Genomic DNA, 20,899 nt, shown 5'->3' with positions numbered 1-20,899 from the left:
CTGGTTTACTAGTTTGCAGCAAATGCAATGTCTGCTGTTGTAGTTTGTTATTTTCCAATTCCTGTTTTGTATCGCTACAAATCAAATCCAGTTCAACTTAGGACCCCATAAAGTCTTAGACCGGCCCTGTTTAGTCCAGTGCTGCACAACTAAATTCTCATGAATGTGATTTTGCAATATTAAAAAATGTGTGCTTTGCAAACAGATCTTGAAGCAAATAGACTGTCTGAACAGCTGCCTGACATACCTTCATGTGCCAATAACAACTGCTGCTGTTTCCTTCACTGGGCAGCTCCAAGTTTCCTGGATAAGACAGAATAACAGATAACTTATCAGAGAACCATAGAACAAACGTCTCTCCATTCTGTGTGTGTGTGTGTTCAGTGCTTAACAAATGTATGCTGCCCTAAATTAATAGCATTGATAATTATTAAAATCATTATTATGTTTCTGTAATGGTTAATACAACAGTATGTAGAGGTTTTTCACCTAAATCATATATTTTTAATACCAAAATATAATTATTATTGATATCCATGAATTTTTAAATGTACCGTTTTACAAAAAAAACAGAAAAATGGTAGAAGCACACTTTTTTTTCTTGATTAAGATTATAGTTATTTACTTAGTGAGCCAACACAAATTAGGCCACAAAAAAAGGCGAATTCAGTTTATTTGTCAAATAAATAACATTTTTAGTTTTAAAGTTTTTGAAAGACTTCTACAATATTTATGTTTTCATGTTCTTATGACAGGTGGTCTAATAAATTTGTTCAGCACTGTATGAAATAGGGAACTGCATGGAGCATGAACAGCAGCAGCTGTGTATGACATGTAGATATGTTGGCAGTTGTTTAGGAAAGCACTTAATTTGCTTTGTGTTATGTTTACACACATTTAAACCTCAGACAATCACAGGCACCTGGTAAGGATCCCACCGGGGCATATCTAACTGGGAGGAGACCTAGGGGCAGACCAAGTACCAGGTGAAGAGATTATATCTCAACAACTTACTAATGAATATTGACAATCAATAAAAACATGTTTGTATAAAATGTAACGGTAAAAGATAGCTGGTTTGTGAAATCCTAACTTAGTCACAAGTAAGAGGAACATGGCAAATCACATGACAACAGAGACATAAATACTGAGATGAGACCGCATCAAGCAGATACATGCTGACAGAGAAAAACGTTTAAAATGTATGCTATGATGCAGTCATACCATTAACCTACATTTGCTGTTGCTGTCACATGGCACAAAGTTCAGAGCTCTGTTTACTTCATGTTTATCTGTAGCTTATCTTACCTTCAGAACTGGAGAAAACTGGTGTTTTCCGTGCTCGTCGAGCTGCTGCCTTGTTTGTCAGCTGACCAACTATACAACTGTGTTTGCATGTGTCGGTTAGTTTTTGTTCACAGGAGAATGGGTTGTGGTTGTTTGACCCTCTTACTGCAGGGCAAGGTCATGGCAGAGAGAAACCTGGTCCATTCTGCCATCTGCTGGTAGCAGCAGCACATTGGAAAGGGACAGTTCTCAGAAAACTTCACGTGGTGAGTCTGTAAAGAAAAGAAAAATAGATGACCCAGGCAAAAATAACATGGTCAGTCAGGGGGAAAACACAGGCAGCAGTTTAAAACAAAGTGAGGCCTCTTTATGTTTTGAATTGTATATTTTTATGTATGTTTAGACCTTTAAAGTAAAGAGTCTTCATAGTAAAATCTATTTAATTTTAACAAACACATTTGTAAATGGAAGAGCCATCAAATATGTATGTGTAGTACAACACTTGAAGTTGTTTTTATTACAATATTTCTGTACACATGTTTTTCCTTTTTTTTTTAACCACAAAAATTCAGTCACTGATCAACAAATTATGTCAACATATAAGATTAAAAGCTTTATTACAGACTATAACTTAAAGAATTTCTCTGTTCTGGTAACAGTGATCCATCATGCTGAAGCTGTACTGATCTTTCTTTCGACATATAAAATATTAAAAAGGACATGGTTTATATTTTGGAGGAGAATATAATTGACTATTGCCAAAAAACAACACACCAGGTGATTTTACATGGTAAAGAAACTTTACTGATGGCTTAGTTCCATCACTTAATGCAGTAAGTTATTCATGTTAGCAGTCACTTCTCAAATGCTGTGAGAAATGTCTACACACAGAAGAGTGTTTTATATATACACACTGGGATATACAGTATACTGCAACAGTACCACAACAATACTCTGAATACATCTAGAGGATACTTGTGTGTTCTCTACTTAATATACATTTAACAGAAATGTCTTTATATGATCTTATTTATCTAATAATAATAATAACAATAGTCTTAAATTTTATACATTTTAGTAATCTGAGTTCACATCGACACTTCTGTCTCCAACTCTATCAATTCATTCAAGTGTTTTGTATCCCAGTCTGAAATCAATCATTTGTCGGTGTAGCAGTGTGTTGACATGTCCTAACTGTTGTCTTCTGGTCTTCAGGTGGCTGAACAGAGCGCTCAAAGACACCAACAGAACACCATCACTTCTCTGACAGTCCTCAGTTACCAATAAATCCTCTCTCCATGCTTCCAGTAAACCCTCAAACAAGGCCTTATAGTCCTGCTTGTACAGGTGAACCTCCTGCCAGTATCTGACTTTGTCTGCCTTGGCTCTGCTCAAGTCTTCTGTCATCTGTCTGACACAGAGACGCAGCCGGCTGTTCTCCATGCTGACCTGCTCAAGTTTCACGTGATTGTCATAAATGCTCATTTCCACAGCTCTCAACTCTGAGGCCTGCATGTCGAGCACGCCCATGTGACTTGCTCGCACCTTCTCCAGCTCGGCCTTCATGCCTTCTCTTGGTTGGAGCAGTGAGCTGGTTTTCTCCTTCAGACCCCGAACTGCCAGCTCCAGCTCGGCTCTCCTGTGCTTCAGCTCAGAAGTGAGTGTTTTCAATCTCTGGTATCGGCTTTGCTCCTCATTCCACTTGGCGTCCACTTCCCTCAGTATCTCCTCTTTCTCCTTCACCTCCCTCTGCCACTCCCCATTGCTTCTTGTCATGCTTTCAATCTCTGAAATAGAATGTTTTATTTCCTGGTGGTGTTGGAACTCTATTTGTCTGTTCTCTTCCACACATTGGGTCACATGGCTCATTAGCAAGTCGGCATCTACGCTCTGGGGATGACGCTGAAGGAGCACGGCCTCCTCTTGTCTCAGCTGCTCATATCTCCTCATGGTGGTGCTGATTCGCGAGGACAATTTAACCACATGTTCCTCCTGCACCCTCTTTGTCTTCTCCAGGAGTCTCTGTAGCCTGCTCTTCTCCTCCTCAAGGTGGCGGAGGTTCTTCTTCTCTGTATTCATGTTATGAGACAGCTCCTCTTGATTCTTCTCAAACATACGCTTGTTGATTGTCGCAAACTCCCAGAGCTCTTTGAGCTGCTGGTCCATCTCCTTAATCTCCTTGCTGTGTTTTACCACAGAGGCGATGCATTCCTCCAGCCGCAGCTTAGACCGCTCCAGCTGCTGTGAGACCTGAAAATGCTCAGCCTTTACTTTGTTTTCTTCATCAAGCTGGCACTTGAATGCTTCAGAGATATGAGCCAGGTGGTCCTGACCTAGCAACCTTGAAGCTTGACCCTCCTCTATTCTGTCCTCCTCTGTTGCAACTTTCTTTTTAAGATGCTGAATGGCATGAGTGAACATTTCTCCTAACGTACCCAACTCTTTCTTCAGCATTTCTCTCTGTTGCCTCAGTTCTTGATGATTTTTGATCTCCTCGTCCAGCTGTTTTTCATACTGGCACCGCGATGACATCACTCTTTGTAAATTGCTCTCTAGCTTGGTCATATTAGTCGTGAACTCTCCCAACTGGTCAAAGGCTTCTTGGTTCTTCTTGTTAACTCTGTCCAGCATCCTCCTGCTCCTCTTCATTAATTGTTTCTGCTGCTTGATTTTCTCACCTGTCTGATGCACTTCATTGGCTAGGTTGTCCCTTTTCACCATAAAAGCTTCTCTCTCCGGCACCATGTCTTGTTCGACTGCTATTTTATCCTGTTCCACAGCAGCGATGCAGGACTTCAGCTTGTCTGTCTGCTCCTGTTTCTCCCCAAGTTGCATGTGCAAGCCATGTTTTAAGGAGATCTGATTATTCAGAGTAGCAATGATCAACTTGTATTCGGCCTTCACTTGGTCTCTATGAGGGTACAGCTGTTTGTTTTGGTTTGAGAGGGCATCCTGCTTATGCACAGCAGCATCTCGCAGCTGACAGGTTGTGTTTAGATCTTGCAGCAGCTGATCCATCTCTTCAGCATTAGTTGCCCGAGTGGCAGCTACGTCAGCAATTATTTCCTGGTTCATTTGTTCTTGTATATTGTCAATTTGATGCCTTAGCTTGCTATTTTCTATGGTTTCCACTTCTAAATGCTCGTGGGCAGCACGTCGGTCCTTCTCCAGCTCTGTGACGGCAGCTGTCATCTCTGCCAGATGGAGGCTAGCTTCGGGTGCGAATGGCATCCCCTCGTCCTTCAGGTGCTTGTCCAATTCCTTTAAATGTTCCAGCGCGACCATGACGGCCGGGAAGTCCGGCACCAGGCAGGAGGTCATTTTGTTTGTTTAACTGGAGCTCTGTACAAGTTCAAGTTAAGTTCAGCTAGTTTCGATTTGTGACTGCGGTCGTCATGGAAACAGTTTTCTCGTTATTGAAATGAATAAGACTGCAGTCTACGGCAAGCCAAAGAAGACACAGCCGGTTTAGCAGTGGCTAACTTTACAAGCTAACGGTAAAACCCAGTCACCTTTGCCTCTGTACCTTTAAATAACGACAAAACGCTGACTTGAACACTGAAACGACTGCACTGTGACGTCTGTATTATATCTTACCTTTTGAAATCATTGATCAGCTCAGCTGACATTTAGAATCACAGTTAGTTCCACAGTATTTAAGCGTGCACAGCAAAATAACGTACGAGTAGTCCGTGACTATTTACTCTAAATGTGGGCGGAGCACAGAGTACGCGATCCCTGTGGTGCCAGATTTGAAGATTTCACGTAAAGGATTCAGTGGGAAGGGGGTGTTTCCAAATGTTCATGAACGTCGCTACACAGAAAGTTGATCAATGTGTTAGAAGATGTGTTCAAAACCCCTGTTCGTCACAATTATGACTTTGTGTACGGTTTTTATCACTGGCGTAATATTGTGACGGTTCGTGTTCGTGATACTGATTTTATAAATAATCGATGTAATCTTGCACGGATGTCTTTTCTGTTCTCCCAACATATGCAGCAGTATTGCGTCCACTGTGCAAATGCTGCAATAACAACTCAAGTGAGCTGTCGCTCGTAAAAAACGGGGCAAAAGCCTGTAAACGGTGGCACTTGAATCGCGACGCTTGTTTTGTCTTGGTATTACGGTAAGAATGCTTGGTGGCCAGAAAGTACAAAGAAAATCCGTATGTCTCGTAGACTTTCTAATAAACAAAAAGTATTTTTTATAAACGTCATGCACCTTAATGTTGTTCCACAACCAGAATCAACTTAAATAAATCAAAAAGACTAAGATAACCAAACTTCCGAGATATACGGTCTCAAAGTAATCAAAACTCCCAAAGCCCATGACTGCTTTTAGGGCTTTCGCTGAAACAAATACTCGATTAGTCTATTACTAAATTAATAGTCAGCTATTTTCATAAACGTTTTAGTGTTTCTTAAAGAATCAAAATAAGTTTCCTGATTGTTCAGCTTAAATATGAATATTTTATGATTTCTTTGCACCATGTAACAAAGAAATAATTAAAACGTAATCATGTTGGTTTATGGACCAAACAAGACATTTGAAAACATCATCATTTCCAGGTTTGAATGACACTGATCAATTTTTTTCCAATATTTAATATTTTTTTATTTACTTTTGTTTTTCGAACATGATAATGGAAATAAGACAAGCAATAACGAAGTTAAAGAAGTATTGTGCCTAAAATTTGCAGTAGATCGTTTTGCGATTTTGGGTTTGAAATTTTGCTTTAAGCACCCTAACCCCGCTGTAACACTGCAAATAGACCAAGACTTGAAATCCATGTCGCAGCTGGGCTGGACAGTGTTTTTGCAAACGTCACTGTAGTCAGCCTACACTAAGAAAAATCGTGTAAAGCCAGCCCCCATTTTGTTTTATGATACTAGACATTGAATAAACAAAAAATAAATGAGTCCTTTATCAGTCCCACAGTGGAAATTATTTCTCTGTATTTAACCCATCCTCTACTAGAAACCTTCCTAGAATGAGGAGCAGAGGTCTCAGTGTGAAGTAGAATTGTGGAAACAGGTAGTTTCCTTTAAATAACAGGTTTTATTTAGGTGGAACATAATTTAATTATGATATTTCAGAAGGCTTTTGTTTTGAAAGTCCACATCCATCGCTTTTATTTCGAAATTGCACAGTCTTACCGTAATGCCTAGTATATGAAGCTATGGTAAAACAAAGTGGGGGTTGACTTTACTGCAGTCGGACGTCGGCTCACTGACGGCGGACAGTTACTGCCCACCAGTCAACAAGCTGGAACGGACAAAAACACAAACATGGATCTCATTTGTAAACCGAGGAGCAAATCGACAGTGTGGCTGTATTTTGGCTTGAAGGCAGACGAAAAGGGTCAACCGGTGAACTCGGTGGAGGCCATTTGCCGCTTATGCCGAAAAATAGTGCTCGCAAAAGGTGGGAACACCACGAATTTACGAAGTCACCTGAGGCGTCGACACCGGGCAGATTTCTTCGAGCCGTCATCCTCCTCGACCCCCGGGTCTCTGTTTGAAACGCCAGGTGAGAAACCAACACATTCAGCGACATCATGTGAGGGTGCATAGAAAAACTGCATAAAGAGTGTCATATCAGTGACCGCCATTGTTATTACTTCAGTTCATGTGTCCCCATAAACGAATTAAATGCAACTGTGGTGTGTTATCTGGGTTTGATGAGTTATATGTCACATTAGAGAAAATGGGGGGGAAACAAACAGCTCTTGGGCCTCATGATGTTCCTCAGCTAATGTGTACACTTTGCTTATTACACACACGCAACGGTCTTCGGTTGCACATTATCGTTTCTAAAAACCTCTCTTTTCTCGCTGTGCATTGAGTACACCATTTTATAGAGCTGTCCGAATGTGCAGTAGGGAGAATATGCGAAATTGATGCTTCGCTGTATTTGAAAAAATCGATTATTTCATGTAGCTAATATTCCGACCACATCCGCTCAGTTCGGCTGTTTTCCGCACGGGGTCAGTATAACACAGGGGTGTCAAACTTGAATCTCTGGGGGGGGGCTAATGAGTGTCTCGTCTGGAAAAAAACCCAATATTATTTTAAAATCATAACATAATATTCCATCAAAGACATTTATGATGATGTTTCACTGAATTTCAAAGTAAAAGTGCTTGTTTTGGTATGGAACTATGTATACTGCGGGCCTCCAGTTTACTGCCTTAGCAGATGCTCCATCCAAATTAGCCATGCGTGAACCGACCAAATATGGATGTGGATATGCTTTCGAGAAAGTAAACGACAAGTCAGTGCAATGCAAAAAGTGTAAGACAAAGGTCATGTATTACAGCTATATAACAACCATGCACACCCATTTAAAAAATGCAAACAAACTGAGCACCTGTAAGATTACAGTGAACTGAGATCAAGTATCCAGTGGTGAGTTTTTAAAGAGCATGACCCCAAATCAGAGCCCTCAAAATCAAAATGGCCTAGTAAGTGATTTGACAAATTCAAATTATAATCTGTCATGTCAAAAATAGTCAGGATGATATTGCACACCATTTCAAAGTAAATGTGTTTGTTTTAAAGTATAGTTCACGAAAAAGAACATGGTGATACTGATGATGACGCAAAATTAAACTATAAATAACAAAAACAGAAATGAATAGAATAAAAAATGAATCGATAATAACAGACGAATGTAATTAAAACATTAGACAAGCTTGTATATAATTACATGTTGAATTAAGTACAATAATGCGATATATCTAAACTAATGTATTATTATGTTTTTGACAGGACAGTTTTAATTATAACTTTAAAGTAAGTGTAGGGCTACAGAACATCATCTGGGGCGCTGCAAGGTTGAGACCTCTGCCCTAAATCACTTCTTGGCAACTAGTAATATTGCATGTTACTATTGTCACTGGCCCTTTGCAGGTATTTCAACTGATAAATAATATGGTAAACAGTTTCAAAAGATATCAGACATACCAACCAAAGACATATCTTTACTGTTGCCACAGCCATAATAATATGTATTTGCCGTTCATGATTTATTTTAGAGGCACACGGTTGGTGTAGTGGTTAGCACTCTTGCCTTTACAGCAAGAAGACCCGGGTTCGAGCCCCGGTTGGAGTCTGGGTTCTCCGGCTTCCTCCCACAGTCCAAATGCATGCAATATGGGGATTCGGTATATTGGACACAATAAATTACCGTAGGTGTGAGGTGAATGAATGAATGGTTTGTCTCTATGTGGCCCTATATAGGTGTACCCGGCCTATCACCCTATGTCAGCTGAGATTGGCACAGGAAAAAAGCAGCTATAGACATCATACTGTATATAAATATAGGTGTATGCGCTCCACTGCATCGGATCACTTTTCGTATGACACTGGCATAAATGAATGCAACAGTGTTTAATGTTGGGAAAATGGCTTCCCTATGCTGAAGAGAAATAGCTCCTTCAAGGTGTTCAGAACAGCACCAGCTGGAATACCATGCCTTTTGTAAGCTCTGCCGCATTGATATTGACGTGAGTACCGGGGGAAAAGGTGCTGCAGTCACAGACCGAAACATGGATGACGTTAGCTCCACTGGTCACTCTTCATTGATTATTTTTAATGTTTAAATCGTTAGTTTGCTGCAGCCTTTTATCCATGTTACTGTGGATTATTAAGTGCTTGAATGACATGGTTTTCTGACTGTTATTGTTGCATCTCGTTTTCGTTACTTTCACCATGTATGGATGTAATTTCATACAGACAAGGACCCTGTGAATTAAAGGTGCAGTTTGTAAAATGTAACATCAGTTATTGGTGTAGCTGTACCTCTGAAGCCTTCAGTTAGCATCGACTCTCAAAAGATGTTTAATGTGTCCATTGGTCCAAAATGGGGGACTGTTGTAGAACTGATTTGGCTCAACCTTGGGACCGGCAATTCTTTCACGCCGCCATCCCCTCTAGCCCTAATACTGCATTACTTCATTAACAATTTTAATAATAATTGTTTCAGTAGTGTAGGGTGGAATAAACCCTCAATGAACAGGAAAATCACAGACAACCGGAGGAAAGTCTTTTACAGCTTTTATCTGTAAGATTGACAAATTTAACATTGTTATGCTTATTATTTTGTATGAAATGTAAAAATGTTCTGAAATAAAGAAGACTTTGAATGTTTAAAGTCTATAATGTCTGTTATTCACTGATGCACACACTCGTCTGCCAACACTTTTAATTACACATTGATCAAGCAGTTCATGCAGTAATTAGATAGTTGTTTTTTGAACAGCCAATCCTCATAATTATGACGATAATAGTGGCCATTTATAATATCTCAAACGTCCCCTAATGATGACGATACCTCTGACGTCAGACGAGTGTTGACGTTTGACGTCTTGTTTACTTTCAGTCATTATGGCGCAGCAGAGGGCAAAACGCTCGAAAGCCTGGGCTCACTACACTCGACTAACAGGAGACACGGCGTCTTGTAACATATGTAGAAAGATCATTTCGAACAAAGGAGGTAACACGAGTAACCTCATTAAACACGTACAGCTGCGACACTTTATAAACGTGAGGCAGAGCAGCGTGCTTGACTGTTTTAGCGGAGCTAACGTCTGCGCCGCAGCTGCTGCTGCTCTACACTCGGTGCAGCGTCACAGCCCCGATGCTCATACAAACTCTAAAGGTAACACTCGTCTTGGTTAAGCGTGTAACTACGATCTAATCTAACTAAGACACTGTTAAACGTCACAGTTTCTCGTTTATTTGCCAAAAGTGTCACAGAAAACTTGAGTCGAACTGAAGCTGTGAGATATCTCTACCTGAAAACACCAACATTGTCATATTCTAACTGTCCATCTGTTTTTAGAAAAGAAATGCGAGAAGTCTTAGCTACCTTTTCTTATTAAAAAATATATATTTCGGTCAGTGTCTGAGAAGCTCTGCTGGGATACAGTAGTTCCTAAGTCATTTGTTATATTAAAGCTGCAGCATATAACTTTGATTTGTTTGTTGATTGTTCTGTCTCGGTTTGGTCCTGAAATGATGTAACTGTATAATGTCAGGAAATGTTGAAAAATGTTATTTACCAAACCTGGAAATCATGATGTTCTGATGCTCTTGTTTTGTCTACAGACCAAAATAATTCAGTTTGAATTATTTATTTGTTATAGGGGGCAAAGAAACCAGAAATATTCACATTTAAGATCAGAGTAGACCTGGGGATTGAAAGTACTTGAAGTTTGTGCAAGAAAGGAGTTCAGTTGAAGTTCAAGTGAAAAAGTGTTCATACCAGGGCTGTCAAAGTCTGAGTGTCTAGTCTGGTCCAGAGGGGGAAAAGAAACTACTGTTCTGTAGCAGGTCAGCAATAATAAATACATTTACTATGATGATATTTCACAGTGTTTGCTTTGATGTGGAATGATGTATATGTCACAATAAAAACATCTTTTGATGTCAAAAACTGACCGAAATAAATCTAAAATTAAGTGAATAATGAAATGGACAACTGCAACTACAACACTAAACAAGCTTATATCATTTAATGTTGGATGTAATATATTTCATAATGAACTGAATATTTCAACATGAAACTGCTGAATGACCAGGTGTTTTCTTTTTTTGAGGAGTAGACTTGACCCTATGCATGGTCTCTTCCTAGTTATAATAAGCAAGCCTTAAGTGCCAACCCTAATCAACAACAGTAAAACCCTAAAAAACTTTTCATGTCTTTGTTTATTTTATACCAATTTATTTTGGACAGCCTGAATAAAAGTTCACTCGAGCATACTGCACCACTCCTGCAGTGGATTATTTATAAGTGTTGTGATAAATGTAAACTGAACACCAAAGAAATATCAAGGAAAATACTGGTGGGAAACTAGTCACAAATATAATATCTTTCTTTTCTATCAATAACTAATGTGTTTTGTGTATTTATTACGATGTGATACATAGTATGTAATGTTATATTTGGGCCACAGCAATTTAATAAACATTTTTTGACTTCTAAATTAATCGTTGACTATTTTGATAATCAGTTTGAATGTTTTTTTTAATAATTGAGAAAAAGTAGGGTTTTTGAATCTTTTGTGGTTTCTTCATAATAAAGAAATCATTAAAACTAAATCATTTTGGTTTGTGGGCAAAAGAAGACATTTGAGAACATCATACCTTTTGAGGTTTTAAAAAAAAACCTGTTGTAAAGTGTGTAACACTGATTTAATGTTCTCCATAAAATAATAGGGAACAGCAACATCCCACTTTAGTTCCATATTTGACTAATTATGGTTTTGTTTTCTAGGTTTGGATCTCAACCATGAAGAATTCTTTGAGGATGTTCCCTTTATGCAGAATGCTTTGAATCAGAACTATGTCCCAGATGCAGTGCTGCCACCCGGGGAGCCGTGGCTCCACGGCGGCCCCACTCGAGCGGTGCTGTCCCTGCCTTCCTGCCTGCTCCTGTGTGAGGACTTTGGGTCAGGGATATCTGTTGCTGGATCTTCTGGCGTGGAGCAGTTGGGAGAGATGAAAGTGTATGCCAAGTGTCACCTTCAACTAGGCGTCATGTTTGGGCCATATGTCGGAGAAACCTGCAGAGGACAAATGCCAGCCAATCTCAAATATGCCTGGGCTGTGAGTTACACAAGTTAAACAGTCGTGATGTAATTTGTTGTTTGAGTATTGGTCACGAGTATAGTTAGCATGCGCATTTCTCCAATTTCCAGATTAGAGATGATGCTTCTTTCATCTACGTCGATGCTTCTGATGAAAACAAGTCCAACTGGATGAGGTTCCTTTCTCCCTGTTGCTTATTGTCTTTGTTCTGTTGCTTGGCATTCAGTTACATTCATATTTATCTTAATAAATTGCAGATTTATTTGCCTCAGTGACTGTTTTTATGTGTTTACTCTGTGTTTTAGGTATATAAGATACACGAGCAGTGAGGAGGAACACAATCTGTTTGTCTTCCAGTTTTATCGTCACATCTACTACAGGGTTTCCAAGCCTATCACAGAGGGAGCAGAGCTCAGGGTCTGGATTGGCAAGGACTACGCCTCCCTGCTGGGCCTGGGCTTAGGTGAGTGACTGTAGTGTTTTTCACTGAAACTTACACTTTTAGTTGTCAAGAGATTCTTATTATAACTCTGTGTTTACACCAAACATAATTTAAAAACTCTTAGCCAAATAGTTGTGACCTGGTATACGTGTTGTTACGTCAAACAGTTAGTCACGTCAAACGCTTAATCACGTCAGTTACGTGAGCTGGAATATTTCAACTCACGACAGACTTGTGATGTTGTGATGATCAATCAGGTTTGAGATTTCACAAATGCTGTTGTTATGGTGTTGTTTCGAATAACCCGTAGCTTCCTGAATTGCACAAAAATATTCCTGAGGCACATTTCATGTGATAGACATTCAACGTCAACACACAGTAACTGTTATTCAGAAAATTAAGATTTAACTTGCCAACACTGTGTATTTGTTTTTGTTGGGGAAAAACAGGCGACAGTGTGAAATGTGAAATTGGAGAGAAGGAAGCAGCTCTGCGCCTCCTGCAGGACATCCAGCTGGTCACCCTCCCAGAGCCCAGCAGCACTTCCCTCTGGTCAGATCAAAGCCAATCACAGAGCCCAATGCCTGTTATTAGTGACGTAACAACAGTGTCAAACCCAGATGCAGCTTCTGAGCCAGGAGGGATTTCTGCATCTGCCTTCGCCTCCGCTCCCATTGTCTCTTTCCCATCCCCTAGCTGTCATGTGATGGAAAAGTACGACTTTATGCCTGGAACTGAGAAATTGCTGACTAACCCGAATGCCACGCAGAACAGCCCGTGGTACTTTTTTGGGTTTGAGCCAGATCCAACGGGTCGCCCTCTGGACCGGGGCACAGCAGTGTGTAAGCTGTGTGGAGACCATGTGGGCTGTGCTGGAGGAGGATTGGATCTGCAAAACCACCTGATGTCCAAGCACCACATCAGACTACGTGAGGGTGTCAAGGAGAGAGTTCCTCCAATAATGGGTAAGAAATACTGTCAACAACAACAAAAGTAGATTTCACAATTGTTACATGACTGCCGATGATGCTAGAAAACAAAACATGAGATCACCACAGTGGTCAGGATTCATTTTATGGGAGCCATGAACTACTGTATCAGATTTCATGGTGGTCCCATAAAGTCATGACCCTTAAAGGGAAAGAGAATTTTACTGAACAAATTCTGCCAATTGTATAAAATTTGGATCTCTCTAACCTGGTGCGTCATTAAAAATATGAACATGAATCTACTTTCTATTTAATATGACCACACAGTGCAACCCTACAGTAGTCAGAGGTAGGGATGGGAATCGTTCCGACTGACCGATTCCATCGGAATTGTACGCCTCCAACGTTATCGATTGTTCTTGTGTGGCCATAGCCTGGTCCTATCTCACTTATATGTGAGATATGGAGGTGTACTTGAACATGAAGTTGTCCTAGTCGCTACAAACGAGCCGATGTAAATGTCTCATCACTGACGCTCTCGTCAGCCTAGGTGCTGCTATTGTGAGAAACATCGAGAGTCATCTGAAGTCATTTGGCATGGATGTGATTCTGAAATTGATATATATTTAAAAGTTACACACTACAGCTTCAATTGAAAATCCAAAATATTAGTGCATGGAGTACAATGACATTAAAATTGCTGCTTCAGATTTCAGTGTACTGTACATAATTGTTGACACAGATATTTCAGTTTATACCAAACTATTGAGGCAACGGGTCAGTGAACCTACAAACTGACCAACACTGCTGCTCATAGAGTCACATGTATGAAAATACAACATTCTCTGTTGTGCTTTAGCAGGTCCACAACGCTTCCAGCCAACAGTGTTCAGCAGCGGCCTGGTCAGCACACTCCCCCAGCTTTTGTCATCTCAGGTGACTGATGCCATCGCCAACTTTCTCATCATGGATCTCCAGCCTGCTGCTCTGGTGGAAGGGGAAGGCTTCAGACAGCTGATCCACACCATCTTGCCCTCCTGCAAGGAGCTGCCGTCACCACGCCAGCTGGAGAACCTCTTGAAAGACCACCACACCAAGGGCAAGGCGAGCCTCGCTCAGATGCTGAGGAAACTAGTAAGTGGAGATGACGCGGAGATGTCTGACTACACTGCTCCCATCGAGTGTGAGCCCAGGAGACGTGGGCGGCCTCCCAGCCATCGTAGGGAAGTTCCTCATCATGTCACTTTAAGTATAGATATTTGGTCCCATGACTGGCAGGGAGACACCGAGAAGTACCTCACCCTGTGGGCACACTGGATAGACTCAAATTTTAATTCAAAGAATGTGGCCCTATCAACCCAAAGACTGTTGGAGAGCGGGATGAAAGACTACACCCTTCAAGCAGTGGAGGCCCAGGTGAAAATCATGGCACTGGAGTGGGGAATCTCCCAGTCTCACTTAATCCTGATAGGAGGAGAAGGAAGGAACAAAATCAGGTTGGGAACAATAAAGACGGAGAAAGGTAGAGAAGCTGCAGGAAGTGTCCCTCACCCAAACTCCACTACGTTTCTTGAGAGGGAAGACTCGGTGTCACCGGAGGAACCATGTGGCTCCGAGTACAACCTTTTCAGTGAGGGACTACCGTTTGTTCCGTGTTTCTTCAGTGCAGTGCAGGAATGCATTGAGGAAGTGATGTCACATCCTGTCATCTCCAAGACACTCTGCCAATTTCAGAGTATTCTTTCAACTTTGTTCCTGTCGTGTGCTCAGAACAGGGGCTCATATCAATATCACGTTCAGAGTCTGTTGCAGACGCTGACAAGAGAAGAACACGCAGAGCTGAAGTCGTGGGCTCATAGTCGGCCAACGTGGAATAAGCTCTACCCTCTGCTGAGCATGTTGGTCAAGCACAAAAGCCTTTTCTGTGATCTAATAAAAGATATCACAGGGGAGAACTTAATGAAAGGAGACACTGCTTCAGAAACCAGCTCTTCTGGTAGCTGCCACGCAAACTCCACCTCCAACACATCCTCAGCAAATGTGACAATGCGTTCTGAATGGAAGGTTCTTGAGGAGCTGTGTTTGGTCCTCAGGCCTCTGGACGTGGCTTGTCGAACCCTCGCCAAAGAGGCCTTCCCCCGTCTGTCCCTCATCAAACCCATTCTCATCGGCCTGCTCTCCCGTCACCTCGTGTCCCGACCGGGTGATTCGTCGTCCATCTTGAAGGAGGTGAAGAAGACAATGAGGCGGAGCTTGGCGAGTTGTTATGATAACCCTGTTGTGAATAGGGTGCTGTGTGTGGCTTGTTCCCTTGACCCACAGTTCCATGGGCTGGGGTTCATGGAGGAGAAGGTGAGTTATATTGTTTGAATCAAAGGAACTGATTAGTGAGTAAGAGGTTCATGGTATCACTCTTTAGACTCTTGCAGCTATATTTGTTAGTGGATTGCCTTGAAAGTTTAGTAATTTTGTTCCTTTTCAGGATAATATGTATATGTAATATTTAAGTGCCACAAGTCGTTACAGATGAGCATACATGTCAGACCAATACAAAATTGATTTTGACAGCCAGTAAGTAAGCTGGTAAGTTTTATGTTTTCATTCTAAGATTCTGGCTTCAAATCTATGTATATATATACATATATATATATATGTATATATATATATTTATATATGTATATGTGTATGTGTATATACATATGTGTATATGTATATACATATATATATATATATGTATATGTGTATATATATATATATATATGTATATTTAATTATTTTTAACCATTCATCATCATTTTGACCCCAGTTTCCTAAAATGTAATTATCCTGGTAATCCAGCAGGTGGTCATATTTTACTATACAAGGCCAGTGGAAGAAAACACTCAAACTTTTTATTTTTATTTTGTTCTTGTATATGATCAGGAATAATGATGAACATTTCATTAATTTAAGGTGCCAAATAACTGTTGTTCACAGTTTATGGGGATGGAACTTTTATGGCGCTTGAGGTGTTTGAAATAAGTAAATGTTGTTGGTAATCAATCCATGTTAAATTGTGTTTAAAAACTGGCATTAAAAGGGTTAACGTGCAAAAGAATATATGAATTTTTAATTATTAGGTTTGAAGTTGGATAAAAAAAATCTATTGAAAGACTATAAATAGTATTTTTTTTTAGGAATTAAATCCATTTGTGGTGATTGTTTAACTAGGAGCAGACCACCACATTTGACTGGCTGAAGAAAGAGGCCGTCAGGATCGTGAAGGAGGACAGGAAGAGGAGGAGCCAAGGGAAGAGCCAGATTAAGAGAAGCCCCTCCCCTGAGTCTCCAGAGTCTGAGAGTGACATCCTGCGGAGGAGCAAACGTCTCAGAGAGTCTCGTCCAATCAACTTCAGAGAGATTGATGACGAAGATGAAGAGAGTGACGTAGGCGACACTGATGAGAACGAATCACCTGACCCGACCTCTCAGGGTGGACTCTCTGGAATGGAGTTCCTGCTGGGAGATCTGTTCTGCTCTGCCCCTCGGAGCAGGCAGAGTTCTGTGGAGGAGTCTATAGACATGGAGATGTCTGTCTTCAGGGCTGACAAGGGGGCCTCACTGGGTGTGGAGCCCCTGCAGTGGTGGAGGACAAAGGCAGTGCAGTTCCCACTCTTGGCGATAGTGGCACGGACTTACCTGGCCGCTCCTGCCGTGGCAGGAAACGCCGTGAAGGACTTTGTGCAGGACGGAGCAGGAGCCTCATACAGGAAGAGGGCAAACATTCCGCCTGAGAGTTTGGACACAATCCTGTTTCTACACCACAACCATGTGCCCACTTATGAGGCTGGGCAGCTGGCAGCAAGGAGTGATGACAAGAACAGTGGGAATGAAAAGGTCCCATGAACACACACACACACACACACACACCATTTTCACATGCTCTGATTTTAACTCATTGCATTACAAACTGTATGCGAAGCCTCCTTTCAATCAAGCGGTTCAGTGACCAATTATTAAATGACAATTTTTCATTCTCAGAGACTTTTTTAATGTTGCTGAGTCACCAAAACTTAATGTTTTCACCCAGTTGTAGATGTTATTTAATATATTTCATTTTTTTTTTAAATTGAAAATACTGCATATAATTTCAGTGCAGACATAACATGTAGATTAGAGAGGCAGACCAGTGTTGTTCAATAACTGGTTACTGAAGTTAAGGAATTACTTATTATTACACAGTTATAGAAAAGATAGAAAACCCCATATTGGTCAACCTCTGCTACTATCTGCTACAGTATGTAAACAGTGTCATACTAGAGTGACACATTGTAGCCAATCAGTTCCACTTAGAATAACACAATAAACAGGGTGTAACTTTGGAGAATTTCGGGTTCTTTCTTCTTGGCATGTGTCTGTTTATTGCAAGAAGACAAACTTTGACAAGGTAGCAAGGAAAAACACTCCTTTTTTTCCTAGTGTTGCATGGAGGTGGGGCCACAACAGAAGGCTGGTACGATATGGATTAGTTATTTTGGTAGCCTTCCCAACATTTGACAATAAAAACGTAATAATAATTGCATTACGTAACAAACTGTCCCGCTTGGTTGAGACGGGGCTGTAACACTTTCCCTCCTCTACATATACATTTGATTACTCCCATAAACCACAGTTCTCATCTCAAAGTTAGCACCCTGGAAAAAAGAACTCAATTGACAGCTTCAAATAAATAGCACATTGTGGAAGTTTGACCATGACATTTTTTCATTAATTCTCTTTAATTCAGTCTATTATGTACACGTCAGAATGATTTTATCATTTTGTTTTGTTTTCCTGGGAACTTAAGAAGACAGAAAAAAAGAAAATTCACTTCATGTAGTGTGTATGTGGTGGACTGCTCTACTACTGATTTGCATTTAAAGGTCTAGTGTGTAATATTATGGAGGATTTATTTGCAGAATTTGCACACACCATGTTTGTATTTGTGAAAATTGTTTTTGTAGAATTAGAATTAGGGCTGTGTATTGGCAAGATGTATGGAGGTGATATTGTGATGTATTTAGATACAAAAGCAAGGAGGTAAATAGCACCCCTCGCCACCATTATTATGGTTTAGACAAATACATATTATATGCATAGACTACATACAGTTGTCTTTGTCTAATGAGAGGAGTTGAAGTTAAATACAACACAAAACTACTGTCAGAAAACCAATGTCAAGAATATTTCCATATTGATACTAGTGGTTGACCTATTAATTAATTGTGTTGATATTTCATTTATTCATTTATTCATTCAATCATCTTCTGACATAGGGCAAAAGAAACAACCACTCTCACAATCACAGTTTTTAATGATCGGTATTATTACAAACTGTGCTTTTTTTGTTCTCGGAATCTTTATTTTGAATGTTTTTATCCAAATGTTTTTTTGTTTGTTTTTTGTTTTACTTTTGATGACCATATGTGTTTCATATTCAGTTTATGTGTTATTTTTATTGAAAATACTGCAGTGCAGACATAAAATGTAGATTGGATAGACCATGAGTATTTTTCAATAACTGGTTATTGAGGTCACACATTAAATATGAAAAAATATTTAATCAGATGGAAGAAAAAAAGAAAAACGGCTAAATTTATGGGCCAAAAATGTATTGGCATTACTTATCAGCCAACAGCTGCCCTAATTTCTTCTATAGAAGAACCCATATTGGCTGACCTCTAACCAATATAGCACTTTAGATTATACACCGTGGAATTTGCGATATTTTATTTTATCTAGATTTTCTTTCACCTTCAGTTAGAACATGCATTTCAACAGCAGCCCGCAGCTATTATTAGGGCTGCAACAATTATTCAATTAATTGATGATTAATAGTGAGCTGATGATTAACTAAATCAATCATCAACTATATCGATCATTGATTATTCTTTTTCAGAGGTTTTTTCAATAATAAAAACAAGCTTTCTGATTTTTTACAATGATGGTCCTTTTCCATTACACAGTTTGGTATCAAGCACGTTGTTTTCCATGACGTCATAGTTCCTCCTCATCGTGGGCAGGGTCGTCAAAGCACGGCTGCACTAAACTGCCTTGTTTTTTATATGCAACACAAACTAGTGACAGGCAAAGCAGTTGTTTTCGGTGTACTGAATCTTTAGACTCAGTTAATTGAAAAGATTGGTTCCTGCGTGACCGGACCACAGAGTCAGCCTGACAGAGTATAATGGAAAAGCACCATTAGATGCCGCTTATTCTTACACACTGGACCTTTAACTTTGTTGTGTAGCATCTAGTGCCTTACCTTGTTGAAATGCTATCAGACGTTACCTTCAAAAGTATCCCCATTTTTTATTTGTTCTTAATGTCAAATTGAAATCAGTGTATACACTAGAGAATGACTTGCGTCTTGTGTAGACAGTCAAATACCACTGTAGTATTAGTATGTACACTAGTATATATAGTATATGTATGACTTACACCATGTGGCTTAAGCATTTTGACGACAGTATATTCTGTATCATGAATCTGTATGTTGTGAAAGACAATACCAAAGACTAAATATTAGCTCACTTTTTTATTAGCTTGTGTTTTCTTTATGTTCTAGAAGGAATTTAAGTTTTAAAGGTCTGGTCTGTAGGATTTAGGATTTAGAGGAATCTATACGCAGAAATGAAATGTAATATTCAGGAGTATTTTATTTCTGTTGTGTCATCATCATCTGAAACTAAGAGTGGTTGTGTTTGTGTTGGTTTAGAATGAGTCTTCTACTTCTGGACCGTGTCCTCTTCTGCAGAGCCCACCAGGTGGCACCAGTGTGTTTTCACAGCAGCTCAGAAGGGACAAACCAAACACTGGACTTTTATATTTTAACATCACCTGAAGGAAGAGGAGGCTGAGGCAGAAGGGTAATCAGTTGGTTGCAGTCTGAAACTTCATCACCAGATGCCACAATCCACATTCATCATTAAAGGTCCAGTGTCTAAAATTCACTGGACCTTTAATGATGAATCACAAGAAATGAAGTTAAAGTAAAAAATTATAATAATAATGAATAAACTTGTTTACCTCTTGTCATTGTAGGTCTGTTCTATTTCAGAAAGCAAATAGTTAAATGTATATGGAAGCTTTTACAAAGTTTCCATATACTTCCATAAACTATACATTAAGTTTCTGTTGCACTGTTGTATGAATGAAGCATTTTGTTTGACGTTGTGCTTTTCTTCTTTCATCCACATCCACTCACATTAATGTAGATTTACCTCTTGCTTATGTTTTTAAGTAAAAACGTACAATATTACTATCTGAACAGTTCATTTACTGATTTATGTGAGTAAACATAGAACATAATATATGCTCTGGTTGCATTTATGTAAACTTACACACAGTGAACTGGTCATTTAAGTTCAGAAATGGTTATAAAACACAACATACCCTAGTCTGTTCAATAATTTACATTTTGTAAGTTTTTAATTGCACAAAGAAAAAAAAGTAGGCTGATCTGTTGTATGATTTGTACATCCAAGCCATCCAAACTGTAAACGCCGCACATATTGAGTGGATGTTAAGATGAATATTTACAAGCAAAGCATTTCATTTTGTTACAGTTTTCACTCTGTTTCTGTGAAATGATGCAAAAAGCCACAGTAAAGAGCAAGAATAACGCTTA

The 20,899-nt window shown here is 39.7% G+C and overlaps 2 protein-coding genes and 1 long non-coding RNA gene across 6 annotated transcripts; 1 reads left to right on the top strand and 2 right to left on the bottom strand.

Moving 5' to 3' along the window:
- Nucleotides 1-272: 272 nt before the first annotated feature.
- LOC122762067 lies at nucleotides 273-4,985 on the bottom strand. Of its 2 annotated transcripts, XR_006358653.1 has the most exons (4): nucleotides 4,885-4,985; nucleotides 1,309-1,559; nucleotides 896-964; nucleotides 273-303 (listed from the first exon to the last, which is right to left on the bottom strand). It is a non-coding gene; the product is annotated as an uncharacterized LOC122762067 (long non-coding RNA). The 2 variants fall into 2 exon arrangements; XR_006358652.1 differs by lacking the exon at nucleotides 273-303 and having other exon boundaries at nucleotides 728-964.
- On the bottom strand, nucleotides 2,066-4,713 carry ccdc175 (coiled-coil domain containing 175). The gene has a single exon (XM_044017239.1). It carries the CDS (start codon nucleotides 4,606-4,608, stop codon nucleotides 2,410-2,412), a length of 2,199 nt encoding a protein of 732 aa, XP_043873174.1. The 5' UTR covers nucleotides 4,609-4,713; the 3' UTR covers nucleotides 2,066-2,409.
- Nucleotides 4,986-6,300: 1,315 nt separating the features above from the next.
- On the top strand, nucleotides 6,301-20,899 carry LOC122762063. Of its 3 annotated transcripts, none has more exons than XM_044017238.1 (8): nucleotides 6,301-6,817; nucleotides 11,567-11,898; nucleotides 11,991-12,055; nucleotides 12,186-12,343; nucleotides 12,772-13,287; nucleotides 14,111-15,603; nucleotides 16,462-17,127; nucleotides 19,988-20,899. In XM_044017238.1, exons 1-8 carry the CDS (start codon nucleotides 6,577-6,579, stop codon nucleotides 20,111-20,113), a joined length of 3,597 nt encoding a protein of 1,198 aa, XP_043873173.1. In that variant the 5' UTR covers nucleotides 6,301-6,576; the 3' UTR covers nucleotides 20,114-20,899. The 3 variants fall into 3 exon arrangements, with proteins under 3 accessions (XP_043873173.1, XP_043873172.1, XP_043873171.1); XM_044017237.1 differs by lacking the exon at nucleotides 6,301-6,817 and adding an exon at nucleotides 9,665-9,949 and having other exon boundaries at nucleotides 14,114-15,603; XM_044017236.1 differs by lacking the exon at nucleotides 6,301-6,817 and adding an exon at nucleotides 9,665-9,949.

Source organism: Solea senegalensis, unplaced genomic scaffold (genome assembly GCF_019176455.1).
Source record: "Solea senegalensis isolate Sse05_10M unplaced genomic scaffold, IFAPA_SoseM_1 scf7180000015199, whole genome shotgun sequence".
Taxonomy (NCBI): domain Eukaryota; kingdom Metazoa; phylum Chordata; class Actinopteri; order Pleuronectiformes; family Soleidae; genus Solea; species Solea senegalensis.
This window is presented reverse-complemented; position numbering and strand designations above follow the sequence as displayed.

What these genes read in the sequence shown, in the direction of transcription:
- LOC122762063 (XM_044017236.1), top strand. Translation starts at nt 9,676, where the DNA reads ATGGCGCAGCAGAGGGCAAAACGCTCGAAAGCCTGGGCTCACTACACT. An exon ending in CCTGCTGGGCCTGGGCTTAG is followed by an intron (nt 12,344 to 12,771) that starts GTGAGTGACTGT and finishes GGGGAAAAACAG; the next exon opens with GCGACAGTGTGAAATGTGAA. An exon ending in TGGGGTTCATGGAGGAGAAG is followed by an intron (nt 15,604 to 16,461) that starts GTGAGTTATATT and finishes TTGTTTAACTAG; the next exon opens with GAGCAGACCACCACATTTGA.
- ccdc175 (XM_044017239.1), bottom strand. Translation starts at nt 4,608, where the DNA reads ATGACCTCCTGCCTGGTGCCGGACTTCCCGGCCGTCATGGTCGCGCTG.